This window comes from Physeter macrocephalus, chromosome 7, assembly GCF_002837175.3.
Source record: "Physeter macrocephalus isolate SW-GA chromosome 7, ASM283717v5, whole genome shotgun sequence".
In the NCBI taxonomy this organism is placed as follows: domain Eukaryota; kingdom Metazoa; phylum Chordata; class Mammalia; order Artiodactyla; family Physeteridae; genus Physeter; species Physeter macrocephalus.
The window spans coordinates 5,273,830-5,289,265 of record NC_041220.1 but is presented as its reverse complement, the minus strand read 5'-3'; the positions used below and the strand labels follow the sequence as shown (position 1 = coordinate 5,289,265).

Below are 15,436 nucleotides of genomic sequence, written 5' to 3'. Positions count from 1 at the left end.
AATTGAGACTTGGAGTTTAAGTCACTTGTCAAAAGCCTTCTAAATAGCGTGCATTAGAAATCAAACTGGGGCAGCCATCAAGTCATATCTCAAATCTGGGTCTTGCTGGTAATATAGTTCATGCTTTCATCCCCATGTTATGCAGGCTTCTTTGTCAGTAGCATGCATCTTTTAAGACAATTGCTTTACACATTATCCAATGATAGGGTGTTTTCTTTCTTCTCACCATTTGTGATCAGGGACCTCAACTCCTCTTTCTGTGTCCTTTTGTGGGGAAAGTTCCTATCTGATCACAAGACATCTGGTGAAACTTCAATTATTTACTTCTTCCTTACCTAATAGTACCACAAAAAGAAAAAAAAAATTAGGGTCATTGTAGCATCTAACTCTTAGAAGTGAAGGTTAAATGAATCAACCACTGAGAACAATGCCTGGCAAATATTAACCATTGAGAGAATGCTGACAGTTTTCTTTTATCCTAGTCCTACAGGAGCAATTCACTTGTAAAGAAACATTAAACTTGGTATATGTTTATATATAAATGTCAGTATATAAAATGTCAATTCCAGCCTATATACCTACCACGTGAAAATCACCCAGTTGTATGCACTCTTGAAGTTTTCCAAATCATAAAGTTAAAACTAACCATACTCCTTGGGGTGGCCACCAAATTCTCTGTTGGATACAGTTTTTGTTAGGTCAGGTTTCAAATGAAAACTATTCTTCATAAAGAAAGAATTATTTTTCAAGTTGTTAGTGTCATACATATCATTGAATGAATAACCTTGTTCTTCACATACTCCAGATTAAAATTCAACTGTATATAATTATTTGAAAGAAAGAAATTAAATTAAATGGAACAAAAAGTTGAATGGTAATTGTATTATATTTGTAAGACCACAGAAGGAGTATCAAAATCATGAATAAATAAAAAGGAAAATGAGCCTCATTATTGTTAACTTGTAAAACTGCTTAAAGTGTTATCAAAATACAGTCCTGTCTATAATAATGTATTGCCCTTATTACAGAGTTATGAGGTGAATAAAAAATGAAATTCTAATTTTACACAAGAACATATTGCTTCATTGTTTTACAGAAAATTCTTTTATGGAAAAGTCTTTTTATTTCTTCCCATAACTTTTTTTTTTTTTTTTTTTTTTGTGGTATGCGGGCCTCCCTCTGCTGCGGCCTCTCCCGTTGCGGAGCACAGGCTCCGGACGCGCAGGCCCAGCGGCCATGGCTCACGGGCCCAGCCGCTCCGCGGCATGTGGGATCCTCCCGGACCGGGGCGCGAACCCGGTTCCCCTGCATCGGCAGGCGGACGCGCAACCACTGCGCCACCAGGGAAGCCCCTCTTCCCATAACTTTTAAATCCCACCTATGACATAGGAAGAAATGACCTTTTTGTTTTAACTACTAAATATTTTTATTTATGCTTGTGATTATAAGTCCTTCTTTCTTTCAGAACTTGTGACAGAAATCATTCCAATCCCACTTGAATTCTCAGAATTTCTTCACTAGTTGCTTCTTTTCTTCAGGATAAACTTGAGGTTCCTTTTTCCTATTCCTTATGAGATTTGTCTTTCCACACTTAGACTTCTCTTCTTTTTTCCTTTGTCCAGTATATTAAAGTTATCTTGAAAATGTATGCATCACTACCTCTGCTTTGTCTTTATAACACCTGAATACTCTGCCATCTCTGTGTCATACTCTAGCTTCTACAAGGCATATGGCTAACTGGGTCCTTGGAAACAGGAGCTGACAGGGCAATTTTCTCTAGTTGAGGCTTCATTTACCAATACAGAAAGTTTATATGTGAAATTACACTCTTGTTCAAGGCATATAAGAATTCATGCTGCTTCATATTCTTCTTGACACTAGACCTAGTGATTCATACCAATCTGAAAGGTTTAGCTTAAATTTGCATCTCCCTGATTATACATATAGTTGAGCACTTTTCTAGATTTTTCTTAGTCACATAGTTTTACTCATTCATGAAGCATTTGTTTGAGTTTCCTGTTTGTAGTTCTTTGGAGCTGTCTTTTTCTTATCTACTTTTAGGACATCTTTATTAATTCTACGTATAAGATCTTTGATCTTTTCCTGCTCAGTGGCTTGCATTTTTTATCTCTTAATAGTATCTTTTGAGGAAAAGATACTCTAAATTATAATACAGTAAAACTTATAAATCATTTCTGTAATGGTGAGTTTTTTGTGCCTTGTTTAAGAATATGTCTCTACCATAAGATTATGAAGATATTATATCTCCATTATATATTATTATAAATATATTTATTATTATTATAAATGTTTATAATTGTACATAATCATATATTATCAAACATTCTTGAAGTATCAACGTTTAATGTTAAAGTTTAACACATATTTAAACACATTTTTTTCTCTCCTTTCCTTTTTGCATCTTTAAACTTCCATCTGAGATCATTTTCCTTTTTCCTAAAGAACATCCTTCAGAATTTATCTTAAGACGAGTTACTAGAGATGAATTTTCTTACTGTTTTTTGAAAATATACTTATTTTAATTTTTATGTATGTGTATAAAATTCTAAGATTGACTTTACTTTGTTTCATCACATAAAATATAATCCCAGTAGCTTTTTGTTCCTATTTTTGCTCATTATATCAGTTGCTTAACTCTCCTTACTGTAAAGGCAATCTGTATTTTTTTCATTTATATAATTTTAAGATTTCTCTGTCTTTGATTTTCTTCAGTTTCACTACTAAGTGTCTAGATGTGGGTTATTCTAGCTTTTCATTTTCTTTGCTTGACATTTAATAATCTTAAACTTATAGATTGGTGTCTTTCAACATTAATGGAAAATTATTAACTACTATTTCTTCAAATATGGCCTCTGCCCAATTTTCTTTGTTTCCTTCTTCTGGGTTTCACATAAACCTATTTTTGTTAACCTCAACTGCGTTTTTAAATCTTTATTCTTCTGCTTTTTATTCCATAATATTTCTTTTAATCTCTTTTTTCAGTTTACTAATTCTCTTTTGTACTGTGTCTAATCTGTTCTTAATGACATCAATTTAATCTTAATTTCAGTTATCATATTTTCTACTTATATAACTCTTTCATAAACTTATAATGTTCATAGATTATATATTTAAGTTCTTTTTTAGAATTTCTAAGCTGATTTTATTTTCATAAACCTAAACTTTACAATCCTGGTGACTTTGTTATCGTTGTTTGTTATTTCTCCTCATTCTCTTAATGCTGTTGTCTCTCTTTGTTTTCTATATTATCCTTCATTGTGTATTGGATATTTTATTTAAAATTTTTTTATAACAATAATTAGATGAACTATGATGATGTTATCTTATTATAGAGAGGAAGACTTTATGTTTTATGAGGCACCCAGACAAAAATAGCCTGCAGTCCACACATTCACTTGCAGAGTGAGGTGCTTTAAAGTCCAGGCACAGAGAGGGAGGTGGTCTAGTACTGTACCTATCCCATCTATCCCATGTCTCTAGGAATAAGAAGCCATATAGGGCCTTTAGGCTGATCAATCATTTTCTTAAGGTGGAAAAATTCCCAAAGCAATGTGACTCCAGGTGCAATCCCATCTCTCTAAGTTACAATTCTCTTCAGGACATAGGCTGGGAAATTCCTTACTGTCTTCTTGTCTCTTTCATAGATAAGAATGAGAAAGACTATCTCTTTCATTTATTCTTTAAAATATATTATGTGTATTTAATCCAGGGTTATTTATCCTTTGCTGTTGTTTTATTTCTTCAGTGGAAGAGTTAGTCCAAATTATCTACTGCATTGTTATTGAAGAAGTTTCTAAATCTCTTTTTAATTTATTTTGTTTTATTTTTATAATACATATTATGATATAAGCAAATAATAGTTTACAGATAAGCAATTAGCATAAAAAACTCTAGACATTTTATCATAATAAGTTAGTGTAAATATTTGTGTGTCTAACTTAGTTCAGACATAACATTATTTGGATATCACCTATTTCTTGACGGAAGACACCATGATAATTTCCCAGTTAGTTAAAGAGCTTGTCATTAAGTAATTGTGATTTTCTTATTATGAGAATAATTAATTTATTCCTTCTAGCATTCCTAAGTGTCTTTTATTGTGATGTATTTCTTTTTATTTTAATTATTATCTGCTTTTAATTAGTAATGCATTTTAGTGGAGTAGAGAAGGGAACATACACGCTATTTGAAAATATCACTGATAAAATTTCTTCTAGGTATCATTCCTAAAACAGAAATTATAAGCATGATCAGATCAACAAGATTATGAGACTAGTATTTAAATAAATTAAATAAAATATTCAACATAAATATGTACTTTGGAACTTGAAAAGATGTAGGCATTTAGAAGAACAGAATTCTGTTTATGATACATTATTTTCTTCTTATGACTTTACAGAACTGATTTTCCAACAAATTTACTGAAATCATCTTCTTTTATAAACTGGAGTTTCACAAATATTCAAAATATTTTATTCCCTTTCTGTTCTATTTTGAATTTACATACTATTTTTACAAACTTTTTATTGCTATTTCCACCACCTAGTTACTATTGGAATAAACGCTTCATAAATACAGATGTGCAGTGTTTGAAATTTTATTCAACTACACTTGTCTTTCCAACTTCAGATTCTGCTAGGGGAGAATACAATTTTTCATTTCTTTGAAAACAAACTCTTTATATTCCTCTAAGCCAAGTTGTGAAGGTGAGAAAGTGCAGAAAGGGATCCACAAAAAGAAAAAAATTTATTTGCCTCTTGCTTTCCCAGGTGAGCAAACAAAAGAAGCTGGTCTGGAAATGGCATTAATAGTCTTCATGATACAAGATCAAAGGAAGCACCACAACTAGAGCTCTGATTTCTTTTCTTGTATACTTGAGAGGGCCTCCAATAAGAGGAATAATTTATAGGTCAAAAGAAGTACTGACAAGTTTCAAAAAACTCAGCAATATCTGTTATATCTAACCTATATGCTTTTACGTTTGGTCAGGACATTAGATGACTCTTGATGTCATATGATACATGTTTTTACTTAGACCTTCAAATGTGCAATATCATTGGAGCTAAAGAGGTAGAGTACTAAAATGATAGATGTTATTTGCTGCACATAACTGTTATTTGTCTGTACATAACTAGCATACGATGTTTGTGAATAGAGTGCTATAGAATAAAATATGTTACCTTTAATGTGTATCTACAAAATTGTATATTAATGATAATTGATAATGAATTACATTTCAATACTTTTCTCTGAAGCTCTTATTTCTAAACTAACAACTGTGATCACTCAAATATACACAAATGCTCAGATTCAACTGATCTTACATCTTAAATTCAGTTTTAAATTAGTTTACAGATTAATTCATAGCTATTGTTTCAGCTTGTTAATGTATCTCTAGAAATAATCACCATTTCTCTCTGAAATTTATAAATGTGACATGTTTTATAAACATTTAATCCATTAAAGCATATTGAATTATATTAGAATATGGGAATAAAAATGTTTAACATATGTGATTTTGTGAGACTAAATCTTAGTCTGGTAATAACTATCAGAAAGACAAGTAAAGATGAGCACGACAATTCTGTAAGTAAAAGAAATCTTGCAGCTAAATTTATTTGAGAAAAGGACCACTTGATTTTGAAGAATAACAGGTAAACGCAATTGGTTTTGTAGATGTAGCTCAATATAATACATTAAAGAAAAGGTGAAGCATGCAGGAAAAAAATTCTATAGACTTTTTGAAATACATATTATTTAATAGCATGTATTAGTGAGATAATTTTAAAAATCATTTAAAAATGTAACCTCCAAATTAACATATAAGTTTTTACTGTGCATGTTAATATTTCCCGGGGTGAATAGTAATTCTTATTTCTAATTAGGCATCCTCTCAAAGGATGTCCATTTTACAAGGATGTCCCACATAATGTTATGCCAAATCTCAGCATTTATTCTAAGATGTTCGTATTATCTAATTAGCATTGTAACGTATAACTACCAAAAGCACAACTAATCTAAAAGGCCTGGGACCTAATACCAGATGCAGAAGGTTAGTGAAAACATTCCAAGGTGACTTAGTACCAATTGTATTTCTAAATGTCAGAATAGCCAATGCCAACATGCCGTTTTTTAGAATAGATGCCTTATTATCTTGTACGTGATTTTACGAGGAACCAGAAGCTGAAATTCAGGAATGTTAAGGGAAATTATTAATAATTCTTATTTGATACCCTACATGATGTTATTACTTTTATAGTTTTCTCTCTTCCCATAAGTTTGTAATATTAAAGAAAAAGACATAAAAAACACTGTCTGCAAATTTCAAAAATTTCCTATGCCTAATTGGTCAAGTATATTTTCTTTTAGTAATTTTATATAAATATATATATAACAGAATGGGTATTAAAGAAAAGAAGATTGAACACATTCCCTGTGGTCTTATTACTCAGGAAACGTTGCAATACAATGTGAATATGGAGAAATGTCATTAGGAAAAATTAAACTGTCAGTACAAAAGACTGACCCAGCTGTTTGTTCCCCATTTCTATTATTTCTGTTAGTGATGTAAATCCAAAAGAATACATTGAACTGAGTCTCTCTCATAGGATTTTGAAATTTCAAAAGATTGCCTACCCCACTCTTTGACAACACAAACCGATGATGACTTAAATAACTTGGCTTTTTTTTTTGCGGTACGCGGGCCTCTCACCGCTGTGGCCTCTCCCGCCGCGGAGCACAGGCTCCGGACGCGCAGGCCCAGCGGCCACGGCTCACGGGCCCAGCCGCTCCGCGGCACGTGGGATCCTCCCGGGCCGGGGCACGAACCCGCGTCCCCCGCATCGGCAGGCGGACTCTCAACCACCGCGCCACCAGGGAAGCCCCAATAACTTGGCTTTTAAAGACAAGATCCTGTATAACAGAATATAAGGGTCAATCTCCTTCTGCTTATTTTTTTCAGATAATGGTGTGGAACATCTACACTTAACAAGTGCGTGTAGGGATGATAGGTTCAATCCCGGCCTTCTGAGACAAAGAATTGTGCCATTTTTTGACGTTACAGTTTGTGGTGGTACCAAAAATTCAAAGAACTTTTTGTTGAACAGCTATAGTCTATAAAAATCATTTGATTAGCATTTCTCTTCCTCCTTAAAAGGAAGATAGGATTCAGAAAGAGAGAAAAAGAAGGTCAAATGATGAAAGGGAGGAAGAGGGGTTTGTGGAGGATACAGCTGTGATTGTACCCGACCATATTTATTGCAAATTAAAAGCCACCACTTTGGACAGTCAACCCCTCCATCATGAAAAATATCATCAACCACAACAAAGGAACAAAGGACAATTATGGTCTCCCCACCCACATGGAAATTTCAGTGAGAATAGTGATTTTGGTATTTCTCACCTGGCTAAGACTGAGCAAAGTCACAATGCAAGACTTCAGCATAATAGAGAAACAATAGTGTGTCAGCGAGTGTCAGTTGCAAACTAAAGGGCAGTTGTCACATGGAGAGACTGGTGGGATTATCCCAGGCATCTCTGGAGACCATGGACAATCATGTAAATGTCATGGTTCATTCCCAAGATTGGTGAGGACTGTCTGGAAACAGGAAAGAGGATCCAGATTACAAAGTATATTTCCTGCTGTGGCATCATTACTAGGAGAAATGCGTTTAATGGTTATTTAAAAATATATTTAACTTTAAAATGTAAGAATAAGGAAAGGACTGTACTGGACCCACACTGTCTGATAAAGGCAGCTGACAGAATTTCAGGAATTTGCTCTTTGTTTGGTGAACTTCAGTTTTTCCTCCCTCAACTTCCCAAATAAATCTTATTCCTTTAGAGTCAGTTTATGTTTCCCAGCATAGTGATGCATTTTACCCATTCAGCTATGCTACTGTTCTCTGAAGCCAGCCAGCAATGATCTCACCTCACCCACAATATAAATCTATCAGTGAATAAACAACATCATTTTTATTTCAATGCCAATGACACACTACATGTTGATCTGGCAGTTAAATAATTTCTCTCTCTTCTGGGTGCAATCTGCCAGGCTTATTATAACTCTACTTCTGATATTCATTTCACGTTTAATAGTGCTTTGCCTCATGAGGATGGCTGTCAATCAATTAAATTGAAATGTCATTCTGACCTTTTATTGGAAACAATTTACTCTTTTCATTTCATCACAAGCTTTCTCCATCTTATACAAATTAAAAACCTTAATTACTTGTACTCAGAAACTTTATACTAATTAACTTTACAAAACTACATGCTTATCAACATTCCTGATACTGTCTTTACAGAGGTTATCCAGCTGAGTCTGCCTGAAGATCAGAAACTAAGCATCACAACAGCAACTGTGGGACAGAGCACAGTTCTGAGCTGTGCCATTCAGGGAGAGCTCAGACCTCCGATCATCTGGAAACGGAACAATATTATTCTAAACAACTTAGATTTGGAAGACATCAATGTGAGTACATAAATAGAGGATGTGTGTAATTTGTGTATTTCACATGATATACTCTAGACTTTGTGAAGTCTGAGGAGCTTAATGAAATAGGATGTAGAATTGAAGAGAATTATTGGAACATTTTCATATCCATTCTATTGTCTGGGAGGCACTTATAGATCACTTGAAATTATCCAAATCACTTGTTTAAGCGTGGTAAGCAGGTTATACACCATTGTGTTGGTGGGATCACAGAAACTTAAACCATAAAGGTCTGGCTCTAAGAATTTCTATAATTACCAACAATGAATCTCTACGAATTTGCTATTATAGTTCAGCAACAGCCTATAGCTTATGAAGTGTTAAAGTGGGTAAAGGAAGTTTTTGCTTCAAATACTTCATAATGTATTAGAAACAATAAATATTAATAAAAGAAATAAATGATTTATTTTTCTGGAATGAAGGAACATGTTCATCACTCAGGTTTATTCCTAGAGAATCAGAATCTAAACTCAAAGAGTGTACAGCCCAAAAGGTGAAACAAAGGCTGAACAAACTCCAGGGAATTAATTTCTTCCTTCCATGCTTTCTGTTGAAATTGAGCATGAAGAAGTGAACATCATCTTAGGTAATGAAAAGAAGTAAAAATCGTATGTTATGGCTTGTCTGTGGAAATGAGGTGGGAGAATCCTTTACCTTAGTGATCTTGGGGTTCTATAATGTCTTTGCATATAAATTTTAGATAGTCTTTACTCTCACTCAAGAAAGCCATCACCTATCCACTTATTCTTTGCTGCTTCATAAAGAACCCCTAAAACACAAGCCCAAGAGAGTCACTCTTATTTGTTACATTTTACTAATATTCTTGTTTAATATCCTTGAATGCTTCAAAAAAGAAAACTTCGCCATTTTAGATTTTTTTACTTCTATAAAATTTTTCTAAATTTGCTTACATCTGGGAAATTTCCTCAGAGCATACGGAGAATAATGCTCAATTCTCCAAGATATCAAGAACATTGTGCCATAGAACAGCTGTAATATCAGGAGCATTCAAGATTCTTTGAGAGGTATGGCCCTAAACAAAATCATCTTAGGCTTGCATTATGGGTTGTTGTGTCTACATTTATGCTTTTAAAAAAATTGAGGTAGAAACGGTATATAATATTTGTTTCAGCCGTAAAACATAAACAAAATCAATCTTTTTATACACTACAAAGCAATTACCACAATAAGTCTAGTTACCATCAATTACCATACAATTGACCCCCTTCACCCATTTCCCCAACCCCTTTACCCTTTCCAATCTGATAGCTGCCAATCTGTCCTCTGTATCTATGAGTTTTGTTTTGTTTGTTTGGTTTGTTCGTTTGTTTTGTTTTTATACTCCATATATAGGTGAAATTGATTTATTTTATTGAGCATAACATCCTCTGGTCTGGTATCAAACATGGCAACATTTCCTTCTTTTTATTTGGCTGAGTAGCTTTCCACTGTATATATGTAGCACATCTTCTTTATCTGTTCATCCATGGATGGGGACATAATTTGCTTCCATATCTTGACTATTGTAAATAATGCTGGGGCTTTCCTGGTGGTGCAGTGGTTGAGAGTCTGCCTGCTGATGCAGGGGACATGGGTTCATGCCCTGGTCCGGGAAGATCCCACATGCCGCGGAGTGGCTAAGCCCGTGAGCCATGGCCGCTGAGCCTGCGCGTCCGGAGCCTGTGCTCCGCAACGGGAGAGGCCACAACAGTGAGAGGTCCACGTACCGAAAAAAAAATAAAAATAAAATAATGCTATAATAAACATAGGAGCACATATATCTTTTAGAATTAGTGCTTTCGTGTTCTTAGGATAAATACACAGAAGTGGAATAGCTGGGTCATATGGTAGTTTTATTTTTCATTTTATGAGGAATCTCCATACTGTTGTCCATAGTGGCTGCAACGATTGACATTCCTACCGACAGTGCACAGGGGTTCCCTTTTCTCTACATCCTCTCCAGCATTTATTATTTCCTGTCTTTTTGTTAACTGTCATTCTAACAGGTGTGAGATGATATCTTACTGTGGTTTTGATCTGCATTTCTCTGATGGTTAGTGATGTTGAACATCTTTTTATGTGCCTGTTGTCCATCTGTATGTCTTCTTAGGAAAAATGTCTATTTAGATCCTCTGCCCATGTTTTTGAACTGATTGTTTGTTGTTTTGCTATTGACATGCTTGAATTATTTATACATTTTTGATATTAACTACTTACCAGACATATGGTTTGCAAATATTTTCTCCCATTCAGTAGGCTGTCTTTTTATTTTACAGATGGTATCCTTTGCTCTCCAGAAGCATTTTAGTTTGATGTAGTCTCATTTGTTTATTTTTGCTTTGTTGCCTTGCTTTTGGGGTAAGAGCCAAAAAGTCCATGACAAGACTGAGATCAAGAAGTTTACCACCTGTGTTTTCTTCTAGGAGTTTTTATGGTTTCAGGTTTCATATACAAGTCCTTAATTAATTTTGAGTTTATTTTTATGTATGGTATAAGATAGTGGTCTAATTTCATTCTTTTGCATGTGGCTGTCCAATTTTCCCAACACAATTTATTTAAGGGACTGTCCTTCCCCTATTGCATATTCTGGGCTCCTTGTTATAAATGAATTGACAACATATGCATGGGTTTATTTCGGGGCTCTCTATTCTTTTCCATTGATCTATGTGTCTGTTTTTATGCCAAAACCATATTGTTTTTATTACTATAACTTTGTAGTATAGTTTGAAATCAGGGAGCATGATGCCTCTAGAATTATTTTTCTTTCTCAAGAATGATTAGGCTATTCAAGGTCTTTGTGGTTCCAAACTAATCTTAGAATTATTTGTTCTATTTCTGTGAAAAATGCTATTGGTATTTTGATAGAAATTGCATTCAATCTGTAGATGCCTTGAGTAGTATGGTCATTTTAACATTAATTCTTCCAATCAATAAACATAAAATATCCTTCTATTTATACATTCCTTCTTTAAGTTCAGTATCTTATAGTTCTCAGTGTACAGGTCTTTTACCTCCCTGGTTAAATTTATTCCTAAGTATAATTTTTTAAATTCTTTTTGAAGCAATTGTAAATTGGGTTCTTCTTAATTTCTCTTTTTGATATTTTATTATTAGTGTATATAAAGGCAACAGATTTCTGTATATTGATTTTGTATCCTGCAACTTTACTGAATTCATTTATTAGTTCTAACAGGTTTTCAGTGGAGTCTATAGTGTTTTCTATATATAGTATCAGGTGATCTACAAATAGTGGCAATTTTACTTCTTCCTTTCCAATTTGGATTCCTTTTGTTTCTTTTTCTTACCTAGTTGCTGTGTCTGGTATTTCCAATAGTTTGTTGAGAAAAGGAGGCTAGATTGGGCATGCTTGTCTTATTTCTGACTTTAGAGGAAAAGATTTCAGCATTTCACTGTTGAGTATGACGTTAGCTGTAGGTTTGTCACATATGGCCTTTATTGTGTTGAGATATATTTGCTCTATACTCACTTCGTTGAGAGATTTTATGTTTGTTTTCATCTTGTATGTCTCTAGGAATTTATCCATGTCTTCTATGTTGTCCAATTTGTTAGTTGTATAATTATTTATAGTAGTATTTTATGATCCTGTGTATATCTCTGGTATCAGTTGTAACAACTCCCCTTTCATTTATGATTTTATTCATTTGAATTCTTTCTCTTCTTTTTCCTAAGTGAGTCTAGCTAAAGGTTTGTTGATTTCATTTATCTTTTCCAAAAAACAACCCTTAGTTTCATTGATTTTTTCTATTTCTTTTTATTTTTAGTGTCTATATTGTTTATTTCTGCTCTGATCTTTATTGTTTCCTTCCTTCTAATAACTTTGGAGTTTGTTTGTCCTTTTTTTCCAAGTCTTTTACTTTTAAGAATGGACTGTTTATTTCAGATTTTTCTTGTTTCTTGAGGTAGGCCTATATCACTCAACTTCCCTCTTAGAATTGACTTTCCTATATCTCATAAATTTTGGACTGTTGCATTTCTATTTTCATTTGTCTCCAGGTATTTGTTTGATTTCTCCTTTGATTTCTTTGACAAATTGGCTGTTCAGTATTATGTTGTTTAATCTTATGTATTTGTAACTCTTGTAGTTTCCTTCTTGTGATTGATTTCTAGTTTTATGCTATTGTGGTCACAAAAGATGCTTTATATGATTTCAATCTATTTAAATTTATTGAGGCCTGTTTTCTGGCCTAATATGTGATCTACCCTAGAGAAAATTCCATGTGCACTTGAGAAGAATGTGTATTCTGTTGATTTTGGATTGATTGTTCCTTATATATCTGTTAAGTTCAACTGCCATAATGTATTTTTAAGTCCATTGTTTTCCTATTGATTTCTTTCTGGATCATTTGTCCATTGATGTAAGTGAGATATTAAATCTCCCTACTATTATTTCAGTGCTGTCAATTTCTCCCTTTAAGTCTGTTAATATTTGCTTTATATATTTAGGTGCTCCTTTGTTGGGTGATTACATATTTACAAGTGTTATATCTTCCAGTTGGATTGACCCCTTTATCATAATGTAATGCCTTTCTTTGTCTTTTATTACAGTCTTGTTTTAAAGTCTATTTTGTCTAATATGAGTATAGCTACACCAGCTCTCTTTTTGTTTTCATTTGCATGGGATGTCTTTTCTATCCTTTCACCTTCAGTCTGTGTGTATCTTTAGATCTGAAATGAGTCTCTTGCTGGCGGTATATAGATGGGTCTTGTTGTTTTGTTTTTGGGTTTTTTTAATCCGTTAAGTCAATCAATATCTTTTGATTAGTTTATTTAGTCCACTTGCTTTAAAGTCATTATTAATAGGTGTATACTTATTGCCATTTTGCTACTTGTTTTTTGGCCATTTTTACAGTTCCTCTTTGTTATTTTCTTCTTCTCTTGCTCTCTTTCCTTGTGGTCTGATGAGGTTCTTCAGTGTTATGTTTAGATTCTTGTCTCTTTGTCTTTTGTCTATCTACTATAAGTTTTTGCTTTGTTGTTACTGTGAGGTTCACGTATAAGAGCCTGTATAGTCTAAAGCAACTCAAATTTGAACACATTTTTTAAAATCTACATTTTTATGCACGCCCCATGTTTTATATTTTTGATGTAATATTTTACATTGTTTTATTTTGCATATTTCTTAATTATAATAGTTATAGTTAATAATTATACTACTTTTGTCTTTAAACTTATACTACCTTTATAAGTGGTTAGTCTATTATAGTTACTATATATATGTTTTTGCCAGTGAGATTTTTTTTCCCCTTTATATTTTCTTACTGCTAGTTAGTGCCTTTTATTTTCAGCTTAAAGAAGTCCCTTTAATAGTTCTTATAAGGCTGGTTTGGAGACGATTAACTCCTTCAGCTTTTGCTCCCCTGGAAAACTTTTGACCTCTACTTCAATTTAATTGTGAATGATAACATGATAACTATGCTGAGTATTCTTAGTTAGATTCTTTTTGTTTTTCACTTTAATCACTTTGAATATATCATGCCACTTCCTTCTGGCCTGTAAAATTTCTGTTAAGAAGGCAGCTGATATTTTAAAGGGGGTTTTCTTGTATGTAAAATGTAGTTTTTTTCTTGCTGCTTTTAAAATTGTCTCCTTTATCTTTTGACATTTTAATTATAATGTGCTTGGTGTGGATCTTTTTGAATTCATCTTTTTTGGAACTCTCTGTGCTTCCTGGATCTGGATGTCTGTTTTCTCCCCCAGGTTATGGAAGATTTCAGCCATTATTTCCTGAAATACATTTTCTGCCCCTTTCTTTAAGTCTTCTATTTCTGGGAACCCTATAATCTGAATGTTATTCTGCTTGATGTTATCCCAGAGATCCCTTAAGCTATTTTTATTTTTTTAATTCTTTTTTCTTTTTCTGCTCTGTTTGGGTGAGTTCCACTGTTCTGTCTTTCAGGTCGCTGATTTGTTCTTTGCTTCATCAAGTACACTTTTGAATTCTTCTAGTGTAATTTTAGTCCAGTTCTTGTATTCTTCACCTGTGTGACTTCTATTTAGTAGTTTCCTATATTTTTTATGTCTGTTGAAATTCTGTGTTCATCCACTCTTCTGCCATGATCAGGGACAATTAGTTCTAACTCTTTATCAGGTAAATTATTAATCTCTATTTTTAAGTTTTTTTCTTTTTTCTGGGATTTTACCTTGCTCTTTTGTTTGGAACATTTTTCTTTGTTTTCTCATGTTCTTGTTTCTCTTTATTTTATTTGTTTCTATGGATTGGGTGAAACCTCAACCTCTCCTAGTCTTGACAGAATAAGCTTGTGTAGGCAATGTTACTGTTCAACTTTGCCCTAGCTCTGGTTGTCTCTAGAACCTTTGTTGCTGTCTTATCAGCTCAATTTATTCTTGATAGGTTCAGTTGTTGAGGCCATGCCAAGCCTTGTCAGTGTTTCACATGAAGGGATCTTTGTCAGCTGCTAGTTTTAGGCTAATTGAAAACTAGACACTCAGGTAGCAGCTTTAAAAATATGCAAATATATACAGTCCTGTGGGACTACCTCACAACCCCTGCTGGTCTCCAGATTAGGTGATTTGAAGATTTTCCCTTGGAGAGAGTTGAGAAAACCAGGGCTCCAGATGAGTGTTTAAGGTCCTTTCTGGATAGTACCAGTGAGCTGTAGCAAGGCCAAAGGAGAGCACAAAGATGGCATACACAGCCTACATTCCCTAAGAGCTCCTTTGCAGCCTCTACTTGTGTGGTAAACCTGAAGCCTGCCGCCTCAATCCTGTCCCTCAAGCTCCAGGACAGGTAAAGAGACCTTTGTCACGGAAAGTCTGAGGGTGTCTGTGTTGTGACCTGGGGGTTGTAGCCTGCCAAAAATTGTTCCTCCAATTGTTTCAGTCCTGTGGGGGCCAGAAATATAGGCTCCCTTGGCCACCCAAGCCTGGTACTCAAGGGGT

At 33.9% G+C, this 15,436-nt stretch overlaps 1 protein-coding gene across 3 annotated transcripts in view; it reads left to right on the top strand.

Moving 5' to 3' along the window:
- FSTL5 (follistatin like 5) overlaps positions 1–15,436 on the top strand; it is a 786,036-nt gene that overhangs the window by 498,492 nt on the left and 272,108 nt on the right. For all 3 annotated transcript variants that reach the window (XM_024126648.1, XM_024126650.1, XM_024126649.1), the window contains exon 6: positions 8,328–8,494. In XM_024126648.1, the coding sequence (XP_023982416.1) occupies positions 8,328–8,494 (167 nt within the window). The remainder of the gene's footprint in view (positions 1–8,327; positions 8,495–15,436) is intronic.